This window comes from Xenopus laevis, chromosome 2L (assembly GCF_017654675.1).
Source record: "Xenopus laevis strain J_2021 chromosome 2L, Xenopus_laevis_v10.1, whole genome shotgun sequence".
Taxonomy (NCBI): Eukaryota; Metazoa; Chordata; class Amphibia; order Anura; family Pipidae; genus Xenopus; species Xenopus laevis.
The window spans coordinates 46,117,922-46,144,675 of NC_054373.1; the positions used below are offsets into that span (position 1 = coordinate 46,117,922).

At 41.3% G+C, this 26,754-nt stretch overlaps 2 protein-coding genes across 2 annotated transcripts; one reads left to right on the forward strand and one right to left on the reverse strand.

Annotated features, from left to right (window-relative positions):
• Positions 1 to 787: 787 nt before the first annotated feature.
• Positions 788 to 17,785, reverse strand: LOC108708023 (protein kinase C delta type). Its single transcript, XM_018246272.2, has 8 exons — positions 17,320 to 17,785; positions 6,010 to 6,168; positions 5,815 to 5,906; positions 5,133 to 5,195; positions 4,354 to 4,492; positions 3,902 to 4,093; positions 3,211 to 3,339; positions 788 to 2,091 (listed from the first exon to the last, which is right to left on the reverse strand). Exons 2-8 carry the CDS (start codon positions 6,163 to 6,165, stop codon positions 1,969 to 1,971), a joined length of 894 nt encoding a protein of 297 aa, XP_018101761.1. The 5' UTR covers positions 6,166 to 6,168; positions 17,320 to 17,785; the 3' UTR covers positions 788 to 1,968.
• On the forward strand, positions 9,161 to 15,842 carry LOC121399889. Its single transcript, XM_041581824.1, has 2 exons — positions 9,161 to 13,734; positions 14,291 to 15,842. The coding sequence occupies exon 1, from the start codon at positions 9,217 to 9,219 to the stop codon at positions 10,954 to 10,956; it is 1,740 nt and encodes a 579-aa protein (XP_041437758.1). The 5' UTR covers positions 9,161 to 9,216; the 3' UTR covers positions 10,957 to 13,734; positions 14,291 to 15,842.
• Positions 17,786 to 26,754: the final 8,969 nt, after the last annotated feature.

A 26,754-nucleotide genomic window follows, 5' to 3' on the forward strand; every position in this document is an offset into this window, starting at 1 on the left:
AAAAATCCTTCCTGGCTCCAATATGGCGACTGGTATTGCCCATAGATAAAAAATGTAGAAAACCTATTTTCAGTCTGGCACCATATCCCCTTGTCATCAGTTTTATGTGACAGTGTCTGTTGATATTGCCTGCAACTATCCTTTACAATTAGAATCTGATTGTTCTCATGTTATTAAGTGAGAGCCCTTTAGTTATATCCCTTGGCCAAACATATCAGATGTACCTGAAGGAAATTGAGTTGGATCCAAGGAGAGGAGAGATGTAGAACCTGTTATGGACTAAAAGAAAGCAGGGGTTGGTCAATGTTGTGTCCTGAAATATTGAAGTTAAAGGAGAACCAAATCCATGCTAATAAAAACCCCTACCCCCCTACCCTACATAGACCCCCCTCCCTGCTCCCCCCAGCCTAGGTGGCACCTTTGGTAAATGTCCCTAACTCTTTACTTACCCCTTGGTGCAGATTCAGGGCATAGGAGTTCACAGGCGCCATCTTCTTCTCTTTGATAATCTTTGGGAATGGAGCGGCAAAACAGCACATGCGCAGTTTGAGCAATCTTCCGTTTAGCGACAAATGTGCATGCGCTGAAGTCACGGAAATTGCCGAAGTGCTGGAAGAAAACCCAAAGATTACCGAAGAGAATAAGATGGCATCCGAGAACTCTGATGCCCTAAATCTGCACCGAGGGGTAAGTAAAGAGTTAGGGACATTTTCCAAAGGTACATAGAACCCCCTCCCTGCCTAGGCTGGGGGGGGCAGGGAGGGGGGTCTATGTAGGGTAGGGGGTAGGGGTTTTATTAGCAAGGGGTTGGTTCTCCTTTAATTGTGACAGTGGGGTGTATGAGATTTGTGGCTGAAGGTGAGGGCCACACTGGATCTAGGGGTAGGCAGAAGTAAGTGCCTCAGGTGCAACAGTTGGATGTGAGACTGAAGAGGGAGCAGATTACTTGCAGAGAGAACTGCCAGCAAGTGGTGAGACTGGTAGCAGGGTAAAGTGAGCAGCAGCGGTGCACACTGAGAGGGGGGTTAGGGTTATATGATTTTAGCAACTGACATCCGTCTGTGTGCCTTCAGTGGAATATACTTGGCCCAACTCTTGGGCTAAAGATGGGGGCTGATCTAGACAGTCGTTGATGAAGAACAAAGATGGTGGCTGATGGAGAAACCAGAGATGGGAACCAATAGGGCAACAGATAAGGGCCAATGGTTTAGGCCTAAAACGGAGGCCAATTATGAGCCACAGATCAGGGTAAAGTGGTAAAGGCCAAATATGATAGCCAAGTGGTGAGGGCCAGAAATAGAGGCTGTTGGTGAAGGCCAGAGATAGGGACAGTCATAAGTGATAAAGATGGAGGCAGGTGAAGGAGCTGATTATCTGCTGAGAGTACTCAGGATTGCCAGCAAGTGGAGAGTGGCAGCAGGGAGGAGTAAACAGAGGCGATGCACAAAGAGCAGGGGGGGGTTGGGTTTAAAACTCTAAGAAACGTAACCAAACTCAACCAAACTCTGGGCTCAAAAATAGGGGAAAGAAATGGAGACTGGTGGTAAGAGTAAGAGATGGATAAGGGCCAAAGATGGAGGCATGATGATAAGGACCAGATCTCGGTCTAATAGACAGGGCCAAAGATGGGTGCCGATGGAGAAAACCAGAGATGTGGGCAATCATAGGGACCAATGTTATAGACATGAAATAGAGGCCAATGATAAGGGCCAAAAGATGATAGGCGAGTGGCAAGGGCCAGAGGTAGAGCCAATGATGGCGGCTGGCTCTAAGAGCTAAAAATGGCTGTGGAAATGTACCCATACTAAGCCGTGACAGGTGGTCCTCGGTGCCGGATTTTTCAGATGCTCAGAGATGTTTTAATCTTCACTGTTCTTCAATGGAAACTGAATAGAATAAAATGACAGGGTTAAATGATGTTAATGGTTGGTAAATATATCTAAAGAAACCTGACTTTCTTGAAGTGGTTCATCTCTTCCAACTGTAATTCAGAAATGATAAATCCAGTATTTTCGCATTTGAAGAATCGCTGCCCCCCTCTTCCATGAGCATCATCGGCGGCTTGAAATATTTCTTGTCTTGTGTTGTTAACTGTAGTAAATAAAACATACATTTATCCGTTATTATTAAATGCACATTTTTATATTAAAGATTAGTTTAAAGTGTGTTTCACACATTAGATTCAATTCACATGACTTCATATTGCTGAGTATTAAACACTGAAATATCATATATACATATTATTGCCAAATGGATTTCATTAGATATAAATCCATTATTATATATTTTTGGTTTCGAAATGTTTTGAGGAACGAGTAATATTTTGGCACAAGACCCCTTGTAGCCCAGTTTATTCTTCACTTTATATGCTTGGAGGAAGACAGTCTGTACCTGTGCAAAGAGATTGCTGCCTTGCCACACACAATCAAATATATACTCTGTAATAAGCAACCGCACTCTGAAAACTGGACTTGCATCGATGTGTTGCGGGTGCAGGGACAAATAGTTTCATATACAGATTTAGTGTAAAGACCCGCACTCCAATTCTCTTGTTTCAATAATAGATTTTATTTAGTACATTAATCCGATGTTTCGGCCCACATTTGGGCCTTTTTTAAGGATAAAATGTGTACATTACTGTTGTGCATTTATACCACTATCCCCATTTGAATCTGGCGCAAGTGTGACGTCATTCACCTCCAAAATGGGAACGTTTTTTTTTTAGGTGAATGACGGTGAATGACGTCACACTTGGCGCCAAATTCAAATGTGGATAGTGGTATAAATGCACAACTGTAATGTACACATGTTATCCTTGAAAAAGGCCCAAATGTGGGCCGAAACGTCGGATTTATGTAAAAAATAAAATCTATTATTAACAAGAGAATTGGAGTGCGGGTCTTTATTCTAAATCTGTATATATATATATATATATATTATATATATATATATATATATATATATATAATACAAATTGGGGAGTTGTTGGTGTTTATCTCTTGCTAGCAATTTTCAATTTATTGGGTTCAATTTTGACAAATATTTATATATGGAGCAAATTAATTAGGGGAATAATATTCTTATTTTGAACTCCAAAAATGTTTCAATATTTTCTGAAAACGATTCACAGCAAAATATACTAATACTTTACCCAAGATTACTTTTACACAGTACAAGCATTGTCTTTGCATATTGCAGTCAGGTACTTACTTCTGCAGGACAGAGAGGTGGTAGTATTTCCTGGCGTTCCAGCTGCTTCCAGTTGATGGAATAAAAAACTGGGTGTGCTCGGATGTTACTAATAAAGCCAAGACGCTTCTCTGGGTCCTTCTCTAGGAGCTAAAAAAAAAGCAATATTTATATAGTCACTTATTTCTAAGTTACTGAAGTGAAGCTCTGTACTTGCTATTACTCAGTGAGATATTTTTGTCCAATGCACAGGACCTCAGTGCACCCACGGGCCCCAATGCGCATGCGCAGGAAGTGCAATATAGTGTACGTAGAAGGAAGTGATGTCATATGCATGCAAGTTATGTCACTTTCCACCATGCATGGGCTCTGCAGCCCTCTAGGTTTCCCCCTCCTTTGCTACCAGACTTAGTAAGCAAGTCTGGGGGGCAGGGGGGAAACTGTTTAAAAATTTTTCTTTTTAACATATATGGACCCAAGGGTTGCCCCCTTAAAGCTGCTGCTTTAGGCATAGGCCCATGGATGCTTAAATATAAATATGGCCCTGCCAGTAGTATCCCCTCATCATAATGAGCCAGTCAGAGTGCAGGGGATCCCACAGCTATGAATGTCAGGTTTAGAGCTGCTACTAGAACAATAGGAGCGCCATTATGTACCTGGAAAAAGATTTATTATAGCAGCACTAGAAACATACTCTTGTTCTTGTACCCACCTTGTGCAGAAGATCTTTTATTTCAGCACTAAGACAATTCGGGAAAAGGGGCTCATCACGGATAACTGATGAAATGAACGTGTCGTTGTTGCCGTCTTCAAAGAAAGGTGTCATGCCGGTGGCCATTTTACAGATGACAATTCCTAACGACCACCAGTCTGCTCCGGCATCGTAGCTCCTCAGTTGTAAAACCTTGGGTAGACAGAGCAGACTATTTTTCACCACACTCTTAAGAATGTTCTGGATTATTATTGCTAAAACTTAATGGGTATTTAACTAAACCTTTATACAATGATTCTATCACTCACCACATAACCATTTCTACTGTAAAACTAAAGAACATACTACAAACTCTAAATACCAAGCAGCTGAAGCGATGATGAAATGAATATAAGATAGCAAGAGATTCTCTAATTCATCTGAGCTATATATTTTTATTCAGAGCAACTCACCTCTGGGGCCATGTATTTCACTGTTCCAGCCTTGCCTTTAACTTTCCTCTGGCCAAACATTCCCTCTACAGCCAAACCAAAGTCGGCGATCTTTATGTGTCCCTCGCCGGTCAACAGGATGTTACCCAGTTTGATGTCCCTGCAAGGAAGAGATTAAGTTTTAGGAAATTCTAATGGGGATTGAAAGAACAAACACGGGGGGTAGAAGATGATCCTCATCCTTGAAGCCTATTAACTCCTGACTATAAAAAATTAGTGACCCTCGTTATAACACCTCTTTCAGGAATGCTAAAGATGAATCCAAAAATTGTAGAGCAGAGGAAGCAGGATACAAATTCCCCTTTAATGGTAGAGAGGAGTTATAGTTTTGTTCCTATATAGAAGAGATGGTTATGGATATATAGTGAATGTTAACAAGAAATATTGCTGATGCCCAGTGGATAGGTTAATATATGCCCAGATACAGATTGTAAGCTCTAACAGCAGAATCCTCATTACCATCTTTATTGGTCAATATTTGTATTTCTATTCTACAGTGTTGTGACTATGCTGTGAATATACAGTATATAATAATAATAGTAGTAGTATCACACATGATGGTTTATATCTGGGGTTTAAACTTCTTGGCCCTTTCATTCTAAAATGAATACAACACTGACTATTTTTTCCCTAATTGTGTCTTTACTGCCAGTCTATAAGGTCCCCAAAGCTGAACCTGTAGAAGAAGAAATAAATGTTACAGAAAAATAATAGCAGCGTATTGGATACATTTTACTTACCGATGGACAATCCCGTTGGCGTGGAGGAACTGCAGGCCGCATATGATCTCTGCTGTGTAGAATCTTTGTAAATTGAAAAAAAAATTAAACAAAATGTCAGCCAGTTGGCATTCCCATACTGAATAAATGCATATCCTTATATTCTTTTTGTAACAATCTTTCTTCACCACCATAAGTGTCCTTACACTGTACTATAATATCCAGTACTCTAGTTACTGACCAGTGGGTCTCAGTAGCAGCATTGACCAAGAATAGCCCCATGTGAGCTTCTATTAGTCAGACTCATAATAAAATATAATTATAAAAGTGTGACTTGAGTGAAAGGTTCAGGTGTGCTGGCATGTTCCTTCCAAGCATAAAAACCCAAAAATGTGTTTTGCAGGGATCAGCATGTATTTCAACAGACAAATAATCGCTAGTTAGGGTCCTAATGCAATTTATTAAGGGTAATTTTCAATGCCCTATGCAGTGCAAAGTGCAAAAAATGGCTATAATCTGGAAACATGGTCTTAGATCAATTTATAAGGAGGAACCACAGGAGGAGGAAACATTTTTTGCTATGTTGGCACATATCTTTAAGCAAAAAGAATCCTAATCTTTCTGTATGAAACTATAGCTAATTATGGAATCTCTCTCAGGTACCATCGTCCCCACATTCCTGAACATACAGTGAGTCACTTACGTTATAGCGTCCATCTTCAGTTTCCCTGTGCGCTTAATGAATTTCTTCAAGCTGTTTCCACTGGCATACTCCATCACAATGCATGCAGTCAGCTGGTTACAGAGACAAAGAGGAAGAAAGTGAAACACAGATCAGTTGGACAAACCATGGGGTTATTTATTTATTTTGCAGAATTTTCTTGGCGCTATTCTTTACCTTTGTTTGGAAAGCTGCATGTGCGTGACAGAGGAATGGGCATCCAGAAGCCATCCTCATTAGTCGCACCTCCTTGACAATAGATCTTTCATCCTCGGCTTTGTCTATCACCTTCATGGCTACCGGTTTTCTCCTGTTGGAACAAGTTGCCAACATTACCTGGCAAAGGAAAAAGAAAAGATAAATGATCAGAGGGTCCCTTCTATTGACACAGCAACTAAATGATTCTGTTATATTGTAGGCTGCAAAACCAATACCTTGTAACTTAATGGCAAATATAACTACTATCAGGCCTGGAACTAGTGGTAGGCAAAAGAAGGGTGCGATAATGTGGAGCGCTATACAGGTACCTTTAAAATACTCTTATGCCTACCACTAGTCCAGGCTCCCCTGCTTCCACTGGCACTCTCTCCTCTTGTCACCACACCCCAAGGGAGGCCGGCCAAGGTCAACTTGGCCCGCCCCTGACTACTATTATGGAAAATAAAGTCTGTTAGGATTGGCCATATTATTAGGGCCATTTTAAAGAAACTGCTGGGTGAGAGAATATTGGATTGAATGTTTAAAGTGAAGATTTGCAGTCTTTTTGGTTTAACATTTGCTAGAAACTCACTCTTCTATTGCTCAAGACATATCAAAGTAGTAAAGAAGCATTCAACCTTAAAGGGGTGGTTCAACTTTTAAGTATGTTATAGAATGGCCAATTCTAAGCAACTGAACTATTTATTTTTTATATAAACATAAAATATTTCGGTTTTTTATGGATTTATTTTACACATTTAACCTTTTTTGCAAAATATCAGAATATCAGAATATCACTCTCTACATCATACTTAAAGTAAAAACAAAGTGACCAACCCATTTTAAAATTGTCCCCTTCCTGCCTTTAACCCACAGAACTTGGAAATAATTGGATTAGGGTATCTTTTCTAGCAGCTGAATAATTCTGTCAGGACTGACGGGCTTGAAAGGTCATTAATAAATTCAGAATTAGTGAGACAAAGGGAAGAGAAAATCTTTAATAGTGTCCTGTTATAAAAAATCAAGTGCAAGTGCAATATGCAGTTTTGCAAGGGAGTCCTGAGAGTAGCAGCTTGAACCAGTGCACTGATGTGCCAATGTTAAAGCATATTATTAGGTATTATCACTAATAGTGTTAAAGGGCACACAGAATAGTACAATAGCACACAAAATAGTACATATTTTTCACTTGGGATTGTTATTATAAAAATATATCGGGAACGGTCCAATTCCTATGACGGACGAATGGCTAGTGTCAGAGGGTTGATATTTGTCACCCCCGCCCTCTACGACGCCATAACGCTATAAGGCCCAAGGCAGGATGGACTAATGGTCTACTGTGGACAATGGTCAATCATATAGCTTATACTAGGCCATACAAACAAAAGATCATCACTCTGTTACTTAAATTCCAGAGTGTCAGCATAACGCCAGTCTGTCTGGTGGGGCCCCTTCTTGCTGAAGTGCTAGTCAAATTACTTGAAATACCACAATGGCCTTGGTTAGCCGATAGCTGATTGCGAGGTTGTGGACCGTTGGAGCTAGGCACAGTATGTTACAACATTCCTTTGATAACATGTAAGACTAAGTAAATCATTTAGACATTAATTGTACAAGGAAGAATCAGACTATGTATGGTATTGGCATACTCCCATTTGTTATCACCCCCATCTATGACATCAAAATGGGTATATAAACTTATGTTATATGGGAGTATCCTTGGAAAGCATTCAGGTACCACCCAGATGACACACGACTGTTTCCCCAGGCAAAACCTATTGTCTTGTATTTTGGACACAATAAACTACCTCATTGTATTTGAACTTGCACTATTTCGTGGTTTTGCTTTACGTACGAGGTCATAGAGGTACAAATATAACAACATTTGGTGACCCGCCGACGTGATATTCCTGGACGCTGGACGCCCAAGTTTTTCAGTCGGATCTTCAGGCAAGAAGAGAGCTCCTGCTTCTACAGGTGACAGGAGACTACCCGTGAAGCTTTACTCATGGATGAATGATACCCGCGCGGAAGGCTCTGATATAAGGTGAGCATCAATGTAATTTTCTAGTCTATTTTTACTGCTTATTATTGTGTTAAGTGTTGTACTAACCAGTTCTGATATTCTGCCGTTCATGATAGGAATACGCTTTTTTCCTTACTGTTTTTGTAATTTGTACGTACCTAGTTCCTCATCATGAGCAGTTAGATTAAGCAGAAAAAAAAAAAAAATTCTGTCATAGCAATTACACATGCATGTTGATTTATGAATGACAAAGGATCCCTGACTGTTGTGATTGAATGATTGTGGTTGAAACTGGAACCCACACCCTCCAGAATCAACCGAGTGCGTGAATAACTTTAGCTTAACTGTAAATTGTGTGATAGTGTCCATAAGGGAATCCGTGACTCTATCTCAGAGTCTGCTTGCTGTTTAGGAGTTTTTCTGCGGTTCCTGTTTATAGGGCGACCTAACAGGCCAGAAAACGGAAAACTAGGTTTTCTGAAGGAAATTCTTTAGTGTGTGGTGTGTGAATCACTTTCCTGTCTGTTTGAATCTGCATATGTCAAAAGAGAGCCCTAGAAGCATCTAGGTGTCAAACATCTGCAGCTTCAAATCTATTTTCTCCCCTTACACTCAGTTTGTAAGTCCCACACTGTAAAAACACTACAGACACACTCCCACTTTCTTTGTTAGGGAGATTTCTTATGCTTTCAACAGAAGAAGATAGTAATTCTTCCAAATACAACCTAGCGTTTGAAGCAATCTTATTTTTTTAGCCTTGTTAAATTTGGTTCTTCTTATTTACTATTGGAGGCGATATGTTTAATATGCTTAAACCTAAACCTCCCCCAGAACTTCTGGCTAAGGTGTGTGCCCAAAACCCCTTATGTCGTAAGGCTCTTGTAACATGTCACAAAGCATGGGTTAAGTGGGGTACAAGTAAGGATGCCACGTTTTCCTGGCCAGAAAACTGCAGCATTCTCCCTACAGATCTAGCTAGCCTGTTAAAACAGATCAATGTTAAATGTAAGGGCAAAGAATTAATAGCACATACCGCATGCCATGATGTCTGGCAAGCATATGCTCAGCAATACCCAGAAAAAACACCTGCATATGCACCAGCTGAACAAGCCAACATAGACACTGCTCCGAGTTCAGCCAAATTATATCCCGTCCTTAACATGGACGCACAGGAGCAATTACAGACTGCCCTAAACACGCCTATTGGCAATCCTAGGGTAGCACAGGGCTATACTGCCCCGGCACTTCCCCCACCAACAAACTTGCAGACAGTGCCACATGCCAGTAATGAGGACTCATACTGGGCAGACGTCTCAGGGCGTCTTAAGCTTAGCAAAACCAACCCCTTTTGTCCTATTGAGGATGCTGCACACCAAACCCCCGTTAACACAGCACCTCCTCGTCAGGGTTTTCAGACTCCTACGGGAAATCGCCCTGAAGTCAGGGCACATACACCTCTCGCTAGCATGTCTTTTGACGAGGAAGAGGATGAAATGCCCATATTAGAAGATGCGGAAGCCCCGACAACTAGAGTCTTGGCAACTATTGTTACAAGACCAAAAAACACCACTCCAAAACAAAATTCATTCTCCCCAAAGGATGTAGTAATCCGAGGAGAAGGGGGGGATAGCACTTTTGTAGATCCATGGGTTGACAATCTGGCCGGCTGGTCAGAATCTTTAAAACCTAATGTTACCCCATTTCCTAGAGAGGGAGCTCTGGACACCTGTAACTTGAATACAGCACGCCTCTGTATCCGAGGAGGCATGGGAGATCCAAATTGGGATAGACAATACATGATTAATGGTCTTAGCATTTGGGAGAAATATGAAAATCTGAGTGCACTTGCTAACATTGTCTCACCCTCACCCAAACAGATGTATCCTCTTATGCATACTACCAAAGGACTTAAATATGTCCCTTGGAACTTTGCCGATGTGGAAGGGATAATCAGGGCTCTGCCGCCTCTGTTAAGGGGGGCAGACCCCTGGATATCTAAATTTGAAAGACTAACTGCCGGCATGTCTCTATGCTTAGGCGATCTAAAAGCATTACTAGCTCAAATTCTTGGACGCTCAGCGCAGTCCATATGGAACGAGGCAGGACTGCCTCATATTGTTCTGTCCTCAGATTCTCACGACGGAGCTGAATTTAACCCTTACAGACCTAGAATTTTTGCAGCTCTCAGAGTTTGTTATCCCACTCACAAGGATTTCGGGAAACTAATGAATACTTCTCTCCCTGAAAGTGCAGACATAACTAAACACATTTCAGAATTCTTAGATCAATGGGCACAAGAAACAGGAATGGATCCTTACGAACCAAATGTAGTGCCACTTGTTTATCAGGCCCTCCGTAAAGGTTTCCCAGCCGCCTTACAGAAAAAATTAGATGCTATAGTCGGCTTAGATGCCAAATCATGGAAGGAGATTTATACTCATATCCTTCACTACCATAAAATTTATGAGGAAGACAGTAAAAAGGCAGAGAAGGATTTCAAAAACACCCAGCATAAACTCATGTCCTTGCAAATTAAGGAACTCCAAGAGGGAGAAACCAAGCCTGAAAGTAAGCCCGCAGAACAAACACCAGAACCAACACCCACCACTGAGTCCTATTCTTTCAGGGAATTTTTAAAAGATTTCCCTACCTTTTTTGCAAATGTTCAGTCCGGTGGTCAATTTAACAACCCTAATAGAGGGAAATCTGGAGATTTCAATGCTAATAACACACCCAAGGGTGTCTGTTTCAACTGTCACAAGCCAGGACATTATGCCCGTGTATGCCGTAGTCCAAAACGATTTGGCAATCAGTATAACTCTCCTAACTTTCAATCTCGCAACAATTCCAATGTTCAATCTTTTCCTAATTGGTCTCCACCCAGGAACCAATCGCAATGACTGTCTATGCTTTTACGGGTTCCCATGTCCACGGAAGAACCTTTTCTCACTGTTTCTATAGCAGAAATGCCTACATGTTTTTTGCTTGACTCAGGCGCTACAGTATCTGTTCTCTCTGTACTTCCTGCTGGTTTAACCCTTTCTTCCCAAACAGTCTCCACTACAGGATTTGATGGTAAGCCTCAGCTAAACCAATTCACCTCTGAAGTTCCAGTGACAATTGGGAATATCACCTGTTTACATGCTTTTGTCTATGCACCTGCATGTCCTGTCAATTTGCTAGGCAGAGACCTGTTAACCAAAGCTAACATCATTCTTGATTTTGCTGTCTCACGTCCAACTGTATTGTTTGCAAATACTGTCCCTTCTCCTGCAGATTCAGTTGATCCATTTGAAGATATACCTAAAGCAGTCTGGGCCACACCCGAGTCACCTTTTGGTAAGGCCGTTTCAGTTGAAGAGGTGCAAATTAATTTACGTCCAGGGTGTGATGGCCCCAAGGTACCACAGTACCCACTTAAAGCCCAGTCCATTCAGGGTGTGGCAGATGAAATTAACCTACTTTTGCAACACGGCATAATTGAACCAAGCGACTCTCCTTATAACACTCCTTTGTACCCAGTACAGAAGCCAAATGGCTCCTACCGTATAGTCCATGACTTACGGAAGTTAAATGAAGTAGTCGCAGCAGAGTTCCCCGTTGTTGCCAACCCTGCCACTCTCTTACAAGACAACCCCTTAAAGGAATATAATTCAGTTTTGGATTTATCCCAAGCATTTTATTGCATTCCTTTATCTCAACAATCCAGACCACTTTTTGCATTCACCTACAACAATAACCGTTACCAGTGGACCCGCCTTGTAATGGGCGGAGCTGACAGTCCCTCGATCTTCAGCCGTGTACTCCCGACTGATCTGCAAACTTTCACTGACCTTTTACCTACTTCTGTTTTTCTAATCCAGTATGTTGACGACCTTCTGCTTTCTGCAGACACTGCTGAACTGTGCCAACACTACACTCGTGCCTTACTTTTGCATTTGCATACATGTGGTTACAAGGTCAATCGTTCAAAGCTGCAATTTTGTCAAACCTCAGTTACTTTTCTAGGCATGACACTCAGCAAGGGAGCCAAACTCATGGGTCCCCAGGTGCTCACTGATGTCCAACGTATGCATTTACCTACCTCAGTCAAAGAATTACGCAGTGTTTTGGGTCTGTTTAACTTCTGTCGCTTATGGATTCCTGCTTATAGTTCTCGCATACTTCCTTTCAGAAAATACCTCAAAGGCAATCCTCCTGGCTATGCTTCTGTCTCTCTGTCTCAATCTGACTCTACTGCTCTTGAATGTCTAATGTCTGATATTTTGCAGGCCCCACAACTCCATTTGCCGAACAGCTGTGAGCCTATCTACATGTACGTTTTTGCAAACGCAATCTGTTGGGCGGCAGTAGCCACCCAACAAGAGGGATGTATTATAGGACACTTTTCAGGAATTTTTACACCCATAGAACAAGCTTTCACTTCCTGTGAACGTAACATATGCGCTTGTGCAGCATCTGTAGAAAAACTCTATTCACATGTGATTGTTCCCAGTGTTATCATATACACCTCACATGACGTGCCAGCACTACTCAAAAGTAATACATTACACTTTGTGCCTGCACGCGTAGGACAATGCACGGCTGTGCTCCTACGAAGTCACATTTCTTTCAAAGGAATGCCTCCAACTAATCCTTTCAATAATCTTAAAGATTTATTGTTGTTCTCGGCTGAGAACCATGATTGTACCTCTGAGGAAATTCCAGAGGAACGTCCCTTTATGGGTATTGTCCCAGTAACAGATTTACCACCGTCACATGTTGTAATTTTCTCTGACGGTTCACAGACAGAAACACATACGGGCTTTGCCGTGTGTCAGATAGATCCTGACACCAAAGAAATTATACAGAAAAAAACAATATGCATTACCACCAGATACATCAGCCCAATTAGCAGAGATAGCCGCCGCCTTAGAAGGTTTCCGGCTCATGAATGACAAAAACGGAGTTCTGTATACAGACTCAGCTTACGTCACTACCACCATACATACAAATGCATCTAAATGGCACAAGAGAGGTTTTGTTACAGGAAAAGGAACCCCACTACAACATCATGACACGATTCTTGCTATAATGGAAGTACTACAGGAAAGACACAACAAAGGTTTAAAAACATCCTGTGAATGGGTAAAAGCACACCAACATAATGTCACAGATATTGTCGCATACGGCAATCAGATAGTTGACGAACTAGCAAAACAAACCACACACCCACTAACCATTTTTGTACAAACACGAGCTAAGAAATATCTTTCCACTTCTAACCCTTTTGCACCCATCAGAGTAATGCAAGAAAGTGCCACTAGTGCAGAAACAGACAAATGGGTGGCTAATGAATGCTCTCATTACTATCACAATAACGAGCCTCCATATATTTGGATGCACCCTTCAGGTGTACCAGCATTACCCATAGGTGAGTGCCACCTATTGGCCCACCAGTTACACTACGGGTCACATATGCCAACAAATGACTTGATCAATACTATAAGGGAAATGTACTGGTGCCCAGATTTAAAAGATATTTGTAAAGCTGTGGTCAATACTTGTAATGTTTGTTTTACCAACACCAGTCATCAAACTCCAAGGATTCCTCCTGGAGCGATTCCAAGGCCTGCTGGCCCCTTCAGAGAATGGCATATCGATTTCACGGACATGGTAACTCCTTGCAAAGGATACAGGTATCTTTTGGTTATGATTGACCCATACTCTCAATGGTTAGAAGCTTTTCCATGTAGGAAGGAAAAAGCTCTGGTTGTATTTGATAATCTATACAATGAAATCTTTCCCAGACATGGGATTCCTAAATCTATTGTTTCGGATAATGGAAGCCATTTCAAAAATCAACTCTGTGAGACATTTGCAAATTGTACCGATATCAAGTGGAGGTACGTGTCTGTGTACAAACCAACCTCCAATGGCATTGTGGAAAGAGCTAATGGTCTCTTAAAGACACAACTCAGAAAATTGACAGCTGCCACAAATGGCTCGTGGCTGGAATGTCTCCCAGCTGCATTGTTCATACTCCGCAACCATCCTATTAGGCGTTGTGGACTTACCCCATTCGAAATCACTACTGGTAGACGTATGTCTCTTATCCACACCATCAGTACACGTCCACTTCCCAATGCTGACAGCCCATACAATCTCATACGGTGCCTCCAGTTAGCACATCAAATGTCTGAAGTGAATATTTCCAAGGCACCTGTTGTTGTCACTCCTTCTTTTCTTTTTCAGGTCGGAGATCTAGTCTACAAGAGAAATTTTACTCGTAGCCGTTGGGACCAACCTATATATTCCGGTCCTTTTAAAATACAACAGCTCTCCCCCACTGCCGTATTACTTGAAAACCACGGGACATGGATTCATCTTCGAGACTGCTTGCCTTGTCCTTCTGTGTTTCCTACTTCCTCTCCACCCCCATAACAGCATTATGGACTGACAATGAACTTTTAAAACTGCACAGTACTGCTGCCGTGATTGAAAATAAGACTGACTGTTGGGTTTGCTCACATATTCCTACTCACAGCCTCGGTACCCCTATCCTTGGGGTCCCCTTTACATGGACTGATTTTGAAGACAGATATGTGATGGACTTTTCAACTCTTGATCCAGAATTGTCTAAATATAGGGAAATTTCTGGTAAAGGTGATGAAATAATGAAAGCACCCCCAGCTCTTATTTTGGCAGGAATAGTACGCCATCCTTCAGTATGTTTCACTGTTTTTAGTAGGAAAACACGGGTGACCATTAATGGTAAACAAATAAGGATTCCTAAAATCCTTATAGGAGAAACTACATGTAACTCAACCGATTTAAATATTACTCAGGTCCCCACACATTATGAAGCAGCCACCACATATGCACATTGTGTTGATGAAACAAAAGTATCTTCTACTATTGAGCCCTGCCTTTCTTGGGCCAATAAGAGTTTAGAATGGGATTTAGATTATATAGATGGTCCTGCTCACTATAACATAAAATTTTTAACGTTCAGATAAGAAATCAGGGTTTTCACCGCCCCATGGTGCTTCCTTCAGGGACTTATTACATCTGTGGTAAGAAAGCCTATGCATGGCTGCCCATGGGAGCTGAAGGTAGATGTACTATAGGAAATGTAGTCCCAGCTGTTAGAACTAGAACAGAATTATCTGCTACCTCACTTATTGATACACACTCATCCGCAGTTTTAAACCTTAAGATACAGAAAAGGGAACTCTTTAATGATAAAGATAAGGCTTGGGCTTTCTTCCCTGCCTGGACAGGTTGGGGAATAGAAATGATGGTTCGCCTTAATGAATATGCTTCCCTTCTTGACCGCATGATTAACAACACTGTAATATCGGTCCTTGCAATTAATGTAGAACTAGCTCAGATTCGTAAAGTAGCCCTTCAGAATAGAATGGCCCTAGATTACTTGTTAGCAGAACAAGGTGGAGTCTGTGTTTTAGTAGGAGAAGAATGTTGCACCTACATTAATGATTCTGAATCGCTGGTTGAATCTCATATGGCCAAGGTTTTCGAATTGCAAAAACAAGCCAGGGATATTTCAAAAAATGGTTTTAATCCCTTTACATGGTTAGGTAATATTGGTGGATGGTTAAATGATTTCCTTGGAAGTTTCTTTAAACCCATCCTAGTTATTTTAGCTTTGGCCCTTGGCCTGTATCTTGTTGTTAAAGTAATGATATGTGCCATAAGCCGCTGTACCTCCTCCCCAGCTTCTGCTCTACTTTGATTTACATTTATAAGATATAACTTTTCTCAGCCTTATAGGGGAGGTTTGACCCAAAAAAAAAAAAAAAAAAGGGGATCTTAGCATTTTTAGCTTCATTTTAGTATTTTTCATTTATTTTCATTTTTAAATTTTTTAAATTTTTAACTTTTATCTCACATTTTTACATTTTTTAATTTTAATTTTTGATTTTTATTTCCATTTTTATCTTAATTTCAGGGTATTTTTGAATCTAACTTGAATTTTTACCTTAATGTACTCAGTATTATTTTACAATATCAGTATTATCTTACTCAGGATGATTATTACTATGTCTCATTATCTCTATGCAATGATTTCCTTTTATTATCTCTCTGTAATGCTTTATCTTGCTTTATTTTGAAACTTAAGTTCATTATAATCATATATTTGCTTAAATCTTAGGCTACATGTTATATTCAGACAGCTCTTGCTTCATTGTGCGGTTCCAGCGGTTCCTAACCAAGTTAGTTCCTCAAAAAACAGGAAATACCTCTAGCCCCCTAGCTTCCTGTTTTCTTTGTTTTCATTCATTTCAGCTTTTCAGCTGCACTTCTGTATTGGTGCTGCCACAACAGTTGAACCGTAACTCACAACAGCATACACCACTGTCCCATTTATAATAGACCTCCCTTGTTCCTGGGGGTCCTCTCAGCACTCTCCCAGTGCCTGCAATTACTAATATGAAACGTCTTTCAACGTTTCAAGAGAGGAATGTTATTATAAAAATATATCGGGAACGGTCCAATTCCTATGACGGACGAATGGCTAGTGTCAGAGGGTTGATATTTGTCACCCCCGCCCTCTACGACGCCATAACGCTATAAGGCCCAAGGCAGGATGGACTAATGGTCTACTGTGGACAATGGTCAATCATATAGCTTATACTAGGCCATACAAACAAAAGATCATCACTCTGTTACTTAAATTCCAGAGTGTCAGCATAACGCCAGTCTGTCTGGTGGGGCCCCTTCTTGCTGAAGTGCTACTCAAATTACTTGAAATACCACAATGGCCTTGGTTAGCCGATAGCTGATTGCGAGGTTGTGGACCGTTGGAGCTAGGCACAGTATGTTACAACATTCCTTTGATAACATGTAAGACTAAGTAAATCATTTAGACATTAATTGTACAAGGAAGAATCAGACTATGTATGGTATTGGCATACTCCCATTTGTTATCACCCCCATCTATGACATCAAAATGGGTATATAAACTTATGTTATATGGCAGTATCCTTGGAAAGCATTCAGGTACCACCCAGATGACACACGACTGTTTCCCCAGGCAAAACCTATTGTCTTGTATTTTGGACACAATAAACTACCTCATTGTATTTGAACTTGCACTATTTCGTGGTTTTGCTTTACGTACGAGGTCATAGAGGTACAAATATAACAACAGGATTGTGAGCCTATAGCCTTTACATTTAGCCTGTACAAATCAATATAGGATCTTCTAAGTTCAATTCCAAATAAAAACAGATAACCTTTTTGGGAATGCAATCACTTACCGTGCCAAAACCGCCCTGACCCAGCACTGCATGGATACTGTAGCTAGTGATCCTTAGTGGAAGGGGCCTTTTCTCTTCAAGGCAAGGTCTTTTTTGGATGTTTCCTCCTTCTGGAAAAAAAGAAATTGGTGTCAGCTTGTGCTATTGTAGGTACCTTCATAAAGTGAACAGCAGAGGATACACCCAGCGTTGCCTGGGAAATGTGATGGTACATTTCTAAAATTATAGTTTTTTTAATAAAAAAAAAAGCACTCTGCACTGCAAAACATGTGTTGATACAGGTTTGAAACAATGCCCTGTAGCATAAGTCTCCAGTATTTTAGAATGGTGCAATCTCATTGATCATACAGTCATGCGTGTGGTTTTGGTGTAAACAAATAACAGATTAAAGCTTAGAACCATTAAAAATCTTTAAAAGTTTTTTCCCCATTGCCCCCATGGGTGCTACAGTACTGATTGATCAGATGGGCAGATATGTGATTTTGCAGAAGAAAGATGCCAGACTAAAGCTCAGCACTTTTGAACCCCCACCCCCAGGTATTTGTTTTGTCCTTTGTCACGGTGAACTGCTGTGTACTTTATTTGTAAAGTAGTGTTAAGGAGCTGCAGTGCTGTACAATGCATAAAAGTGCAATATATAAGTACACACAGGGAGGACATGTCACATAATAGATATAATACTTAGTAGAAAGTAAAAGGAGAGCACTCAAATTGCAGATTTAACTGCTTATGCTTATTTATTTCAGTCTGTGAGACATAATAGATATAATACATATGCACAGTACACAGAGCTTATATAAGAACATTGATCTTAAGTGCTACGTGTTAAGAGAAAAAGTAGGAAGGAGGTCCCTGTCCTGTAGAACTTTAAGGGGCCGATTCACTAACTTCGAGTGAAGGATTCGAAGTAAAAAAAACTTCGAATTTCGAAGTGTTTTGTGGGCTACTTCGACCATCGAATGGGCTACTTCGACCTTCGACTATGACTTCGAATCGAAGGATTCGAACTAAAAATCGTTAGACTATTCGATAGTTGAAGTACTGTCTCTTTAAGAAAAAACTTCGACCCCCTAGTTTGCCATCTAAAACCTACCGAACTCAATGTTAGCCTATGGGGAAGGTCCCCATAGGCTTGCCTAAGTTTTTTTTGTCGAAGGATAATCCTTCGATCGTTGGATTAAAATCCTTTGAATCGTTCGATTAAAAGGATTTAATTGTTCGATCTAAGGATTATTCCTTCAATCGAACGATCGAACTATTTGCGCTAAAATCCTTCGACTTCGATATTTGAAGTCGAAGGATTTTAATTCCCAGTCGAATATCGAGGGTTAATTAACCCTCGATATTCGACCCTTGGTGAATCGCCCCCTTAGTCTATGTAAATGCAGTTCTATGATACTAAATATGGCACCATCTGATTGGAAATGTGAGCAGGTGTATGGTTTGGAAGGTAATTGGATGGCAGTATTAAACTCAACTATCCCCCAAATGTAATTAAAGGCACTACGTTTGCCCAGGAGCAGTAACCCATAGCAACTATTAAGATGTTTGCTTTTAAACAGGTGTCTGGTAAATGCTATTTGCTGATTTGTTGCTATGGGTTTCTGTTCCTGGGCAAACAGTGCATTTTTTTTACTTAACCCGCTATGTACCCTAAGAATCTGATTTTCCAGATAGAATGTAGGACTCTTGTGGGCAGGACTGAAGCTTTGTATATAAATGGTGATTGCTAACCCTTTCTCGGATGTCAGAACTTTTGCTAAAAAGTTGTATTGTATTTTTTGCCAAAACAGTTATATGTGGCAACATGAAATAATACATCAGAAGGGGCCCACGATGTACAGGGTCAATGTATGAAGGGGCCTAATTATTATTTAAAGCAAATGTTGGCATGCTCATGGATTGGGAAGTTTAGTTGCATTTTATATGACAAGGGACAGGTCTCTGGAGGACATGTGGTAGTGGGCACACAGAGTGCCTCAATTTGCCTAAAAAATAAATCAATGATGGCACAGTGGAATGTATGGCCATTTGATTGATCTGATTGTCCCTCTCTCTTCAAATGAAGAAAACCTTATCCAGCAGTGATTAGCAAGTTACAAAGCAGCTGCAGGCAGCAAGTGGGAGCCAAGAAGTACATTTAAACTGCAAAGCCGGGACTTCTCTAATAACAACCAGGACTGTCCTGCAGGGGAGTTTGTCTGTCCCATGTGCCATGTAGATGGGTGTTTTGAGCTCTCCCTGAATTATAGTGCAAATGACCGCATGTTATGTGCACAAAATGTGCAGAGTATATACATTCTGTGACCACAGAAAAATCAAATCTCCGCTGTCATTTTACCCCTCAGAATAAGTGCCTGGGAGCTCCTGACTGGAGTACAAACATGGCTGCCAATGACATCATCATCCCTCCCCTCCTCTCTATATAAACTGCTACTGAGACACAGATATACTTGTCCGTTATTTCTGTTAGACACTGGCACCTGCAGACATTTTGCACAAATTGCCTACATGATAAAAATTAGCTGTGTCTCTTTTCCTTATCTTTACCCCATGTTATGTGCATAGTATATGCAGAGCATATACATTTGTGACCACAGAAAAATCATATCTCCACTGCCATTTTATTCTTCAGAATAAGTGCCTGGGAGCTCCTGACTGGAGTACAAACATGGCTGCCAATGACATCAACATCAATCCCCTTCACTCTATATATACTATATAAGTTATTTCTGTTAGATACTAGCACCTGCAGACATTTTGCACAATTTGCCTACATGACAAATATTAGCTGTGTCTCTTATCCTTATCCTTACTCTCAGGTTTTATATGGGTTGGTAATGAGCAAGGGAAAACACCTAGTTGTAAGCAATGAAGATTCTGCAGACTGTACCATTGGGGAGGTATTTCAGAGCAGCAATGTGATTGCTCAAACAAATGGGGCAATAACAATGTTTGTTACAGGTCTATTTACATATACCTATGGAATCCACTTTTCTTTTTTCCAAGACAGTTTATGGTTTCCCCACTACCGATAAACATTTACAGCTATCACGTCTCTACAACCCCCCTCCACTATTTTGCCAAAATAGCTGTATTCAGAAAAATTCATATATTGCACAATAAATGCAAATAATTCAATTAATTATTGAAGTATTTTTCTGTGCTATCGACTGCTGTACTTCATCTTACCTTCTGATTTAGCGTAGCCCTCCATGCTTAGGGGTCTCTTCCTTCTCTCTGTTCCTTCTTCTCTTCTCTCTTCTCTTTCTTCTTCTCTTTCTTCTTCTCTTCTTTCTTCTCTTTCATGATGTTCTGAAAGTGGACTTTTTTTCCGCTGATGTCCTTGCTCCTCAACGTCTCTCTTTCTCTTCATCTCGATGTTGCGGTTTCTCTTCCCACTTGCCACTTTCTTCACCCTTTCTTCAGACATAATGTCACAGCTAAGGGGCTGGAATGGGGTCTTCTTCATACTCCTGGCTGGAGGAATGCAATCTAAAAGAATTTTGTAATCCACGGATGAAATATTCACTATTTTGACTCTATTTTGACCACTGGGATACCAGGAAAACTCCCAGTGGGCCCAGGTGTCAGTGGGCCCTTTGCTTCTAACCATTTAGCCTATTTCATGGTCATTCCCTATTCCTTTATGGGGGAAATGCTTAATAATGGAAATAGTAAGTAAATATAAAATACTAGAAGAATAAGCGGCTGAGAGAGGAGAGGATGAATAATAGTTTGTTAAGTGGGCCCACTAAGGTTTTCTGGTGGGCCCACTGTCTTAGGTTTTCTGGTGGGCCCCTGGCATCCCAGTCCGACACTGAACCAAACAATTGTAACCAGACAGAGGCCTTAGTGTAAAAATAATATTCTGCTCCCAATGGGTTTTTGCCACAAGGAACAGTAAGAACCAGTGCCGGAACTTGCTGTAGATAGAGTAGGCGCCCGCCTAGGGTGCATTTAAGGTTGCCACCTTTTCTGGAAAAAAGTAACGGCTTCCTCTATTCTTGCCATTTTTTCCTATTAATAACATTGGCATCAAGCATAATTTTTACCGACCAGGCCAGTGAAATACCGGCCAGGTGGCAACCCTAGGTGGGGGGGTCCACTTTTATGGATAATTTATTTCATTTTTCTTTAACCCTGGTATGCTTGACCTTTAATAGTTTTTCAATTTTATAAACCGCCTGTTCCAACCCCCTCTTGCCCATGATTCGTACTGTAGCACTCCCAACCTCCCTCTTGGCAGCTGCTGGCAGAGGTACATATTTGGGGGCAATATGATGGATTGTTGGCTCCTGCTGACAAAAGTAAATATTTGGGGGCAATATTGTGGAATTTTTGGCGTCTGCTGGCACAGATTGGAGGCAATATGAGGGATTGGCTGCTGCTAGGGTTGCCACCTGGCTGGTGTTTTACCAGCCTGGCCAGTAAAAATGTTGCATGATTCCAATGTTAAGTATAGGGAAAAAACATAAAAACATAGGAAGGCCGGTATTTTTTTCTAGAAAAGGTGGCAACCCTAGCTGCTGCTGGCTCAGGTACATGGGGCAATATGGTGACTGTTGGCACAGGTACACAGATGTTTAAAGCAATATTGTGGATTTTTGAATGCTGCTGGCACAGGTACATATTTGGGGGCAATATGATGGATTTTTGGCTCCTGCTTGCACAAGTCTGAGTAAGATTACTGTCTTATGGCAAAATTTGGTCATGTGGGGCTTCCGGGGGGCGGGCCCAAGAGATGGCCGCTTTTTAGTAAGAGCTCCTCACTTCATAGCGTCCTATTTCTGCTAAACACCTCCATTTCTTTAGCAAAACTGGACTACAGTCTATCGGACACTGAGGATAACCCGAGGGGAAAAGAGGAATCCAGCTTACAACCCAGCTCCCCCTCATCTTGCGACCCTGGAAGTCCCCGCTGCTACAACAGCACGTGAAGCGGCTTGGGCGCCATACTTGCGCAACGCAGCAGGCTGAGACGACAGGTCGGGTGATACTAGCGGATGTGCTGTACCGTATCTCCATAACTGTGAGTGATAGTAGGGGGATGACAAGCGTTCCGTCCAAGCAGCGGTGCCTCACGGAGGTTGTGCATTGTTAGAAGGTGCGCAGTCGCCGTATACAGATCACGTGAAGGCACCATCTTTGAGCCTGTACACTGCTCCGTTGGGCTCCGTAGTTTTATATATTCACTGCCTACTCTCTACGAGGCGGACACTGGTGCCTTTAACAACAATATAGCCACAGGCATCATTCACTCTGAACCAGTGGCAGAACCCCAGCAAAACCGCAGGCCTTTAGCTACTGTGCAGGCACGGCCAGCAGGCCTAGTGGAGGCGCCATATTCAGGCCTCAATACTGACCTGACCACCCCTGCTCCACTATATGAAAACAGAGGTATCTTATACAAAGCAGGCACTGTTGATCAGCTTTATTTTGCACGTGGGAACACAGTAGAGGCGGTACAGCCCGCATTTCTTGTTGCTCATCTAACTGCTACTTCTGTTTATAGAATAAAGACCAGGCAATGAGTCTTTAGCACACATCTTTGGACTCTATGGAGAACATGTAAATACCTACAGACCACACACCCGAGGTCTTGCCTTACGAGTGAACTGTGTCACGCCATCAATATACTACTATACTAATTCCAAATTTGGAAGGGGAGCAGGACATTTTGGTTGGTGCTTTTATTTCAAACTTTCCCTCATTTCTAATAGGGACATGGATAAATACCTCGGCCAACCTTCAACTAAACCACAAAGGCCAAATAGAACTAAACCAAAAGATAACAAAAAATCTACTGAGCAAATGGAGGTGGAATCTGATTCGCAACATTCTCAGGTGGATAATCCCGCTACCGCAGAAGATCTGGTCCATATCCTTGGTCCCCTGCTGGACCAAAAATTGGCCCCGATAAAGGAATCTCTGACTGAGGTTTTGCAACAAGTGACACAACACTCCCAACGATTGACGGAAGCGGAGGAACGTATATCAACTTTGGAGGATGACTTGGACAAGGCTCAGAACACTATTGACACACAACAAAAATAAATCATCATTTTGGCTGACAAAGTGGAGGACCTTGAAAATCGAAGTAGACGCAACAACTTGAGACTTATCGGGGTCCCAGAAACCGTGAAAGGCAAGGATCTGGAAGATCTATTAAATTTGGTCATGTGGGTTTTAGCTGAGTCAAAGAAGGCAGATTACACACTACAGACCTTAGAATAGGTCAGTGTCTCCTGATGGTTTTTTGCACTTGTTTGGAGTGAATATCATATGTAGTTACAAAGGGTATCCTTGTCCCTCATGTCGTTTTTTTTCATACTTTCTAAAAGAGATTGTTAAGATTGATTCATTTGTCTCTTCATTCGCTTTTGTTAACAATATCTCAGGGTACCCTTTGCCCCTACCTCTGTTCATTATACTCTTACTCCCTACATTGTAGCTGGCTTTGTCAGATGAGACACATTTGTACCTCATAAGTGGGAAACCATTCATGGTGTTAGGAGGATGAACGCTACTGAAGCATGCTGTTCTTGTTTCAGATATAGCGAAGTGTCTTCTAACTTAAAGACAAGAAATATTGCAAAATTGCAACAGCTGTTTACAGGGTCCCTCCAAACAAAGAAAATATCATCCACATATCTAATATACCAGGAACTTTACTAGAAAACAAGTCATTTTCTAATATAGTTTTCTCCTCCAAATCATACATAAAAATGTAAGCATAGCTCGGTGCCATGTTGGCACCCATACGGGCAGTGGCTTAACTAATCTAGCCAGGTGGATGTGCATCCAGCCTCCCAACTGGCTTACACTATCTTACAGAGGGGTAGAAGACAGTGGGAGAAAAACTCTCTCTCTGACAGAGGGGTAAGAGACAGTAGGAGAAGAGCTTTTACTATCTTACAGAGCGGAAGGAGAAAGTGGGAGAAAAGCTTACAAGAAGGTAACAGACATAGGCAACAGACACTGTTGCTGTTTGGCACAGAGGAGATCAGTGGTGTAACTAGAGTGCGCCAGGCCCCCCTGCAAAAAATCTTCAGAGGGGCACTGAAGTCCGGGCCCCTCTACAACTGCGGGTCTGCTTCCTCTATAGTTACGCCACTGGAGGAGATCTGATGTTGCAATTAGCGCTAACTCTATACAGGGGAGGAGACATAGAGAAAAAATTATGACATTTAGGGGAGTTTTCATTTAATAGATTTGTGCACTGGCACACCAGGTGATTGCCAGCTGGAAACACTTTTCAGAGAGACAGCCAAAGGGTTTCCTTGTCCCTGATGTATTGCTGTTCAAATCAGTGACGAGAGATTCCAAACATTTTCGCTCTTTCTCGAGAAGTCTTTAATCGCGTAAGCAACAAAAAACCTGGTATCATTACATGAGAAATTCCTCTTACATAGACAAGGCGATAGTGGAATCTGGCTATTGGTGAAAGAATGGCACAGAGAACTGATTTGAATTTTAGGCTGGTGCTATTATTTTCAGTGTCTAAAAGGAGGTATTACTGTTTTGTGTGGCTGCTTAAATGCAGGGTAAATATCATTTAGCAAGCGGAGGCAATGTTATGTAACAATTACTTTGCTTTATGATGGTTTTTTTTTTCCATTTTATTATGTATTTTCATTTCTTTAGTATTGTTGTGCATCCTGCCTTACTCTTATGCTTTTTTTATAGCCATTTTCTCTTAACACTTCTACAACTGCCTGCTTTAAAATCTATGGCGTGAGAAGAAAAGTACTGTAGGGACCCTGAGTTTTAGGTATAGTAACTCAGGCAGTCTCCCTTTGTATGTGGACACTTAAGTGGTCCTTTATTATGCCCAGGCAGCTATGTCTTCCTTCCTGTGTCCTGATTTACTCTAGGCTATATTTTGCCCACTAGGTGGCAACATGTAAAAGTATAAAAGCATATAGCACCGTGTGCTAAGGGTCTTTCCTGGGACCTCACCTCTCTGTGAGGTGTTACAGGCCCAGAGCTGCAGTTTTGTCAAAGTTAGAAAGTTTTATATAGTGTCAGTAAGTTTTGTTATAGTTGCTCTAGGAGCAAGAGGAAGGCTCAGGGAGCTTCCGCTCCAACGAGGAGAAATAGTGGGGTAAAGACCCTGTGGTGAGTCCACCACTAGTGCAAGGACTTCAGTGGGTAAGGACCAGTGAGGGTGCCAAGATACAAGACCACAGGCTAAGTATCCCTGTGCACAAAGCTCTACTTTATGGGAGGATTTTGCCCCAGGAGTGTGATAAACTAACTGTACTATTTCACTGAAAGGAAAGGATACTGTTACTATTATTCTGTAGACATCTAAGTGCCCGTGAATTACTCCATTGCAATGGTTCTCTGTAAATAAAGTTATTTTGCTGCAAAACTCATCTCTCTGAATGGATCCTTTGCTGCACTGAACTACACCAGGTACCGGGAGTTGCAAAGGTACACTGGGGTCCTGGGCACAAGTCAAGCAGTTTTAGCTTGGTCACACACAGCCATAATACCCCCTGAAAGCACACTCAAGGGTGGGCTACAGTACTTCAGTGCCAATGCTAGGGATTATCTGTTTCTAGAGTTTCACTTAGCTCTGTGTCATACACCGTTTACTAGCATAGGTGCATAGATCAAAGAGATGAATCACTTTAAGAGCATGTAAAGGCAAAAAAATAAAATCCCATTTTTACTTTCTTTAATGAAAAAGAAACCTATCTCCAATATACTTTAATTAAAAAATGTGTACCCTTTTATAAGAAACCTTACAGTATGCAGTGAAATTCTTCCTTTATTTACTGCTGTGGATAGGAATTGTCAGACGGCCCCTAACTGCTTATGAACAGCAGGGGGAGCCCCCGCCTTACTTTCCAGCCATGCAGAACTCAAGCAGCTTTGTTTGTTTCCCTGCAGAGCAGTCGGCGACTATGAAGAGTATTGGATTTTATTTTTGCCTTTACAGCCCCTTTACTGTTTCCAATTCCAGCTGCAGGGACAAAGACCATGGAGCCAGATTTAAACAGATAAACTGGGATTCTGTTTGGAGGATTATTTTGCTGCAGCCATTGGTTCTGCAGATTTGGAGAAAGTTTGTATTAAACAATACAAAAACAATAGAATCCACATTAGATTACACGACAACACTGGACCCAATGCATTCTTGGCTTCTGGCAGATATTATTTGACTTGTGCTGTTTTAATAATTTATGATGATCCCTTAGCAGCCCAGACCACACTGAGCATGTGCACAGTCTTGATCTTGCAAAGATGTTTAACAAAGTTACAAGATGGTGACACGTGGCCAAATTTGAAAGCATAAATCATTTGTTTGATTAGGCTTGTGGTGCAGTAAGTTCATGTTTATATTTAGTATTCAAAATACAGCATTTCTAGCCTTTTCTATTTTAGACTTTACTTCCCCCTTTAAAGGGGGTTTTCACCTTTAAA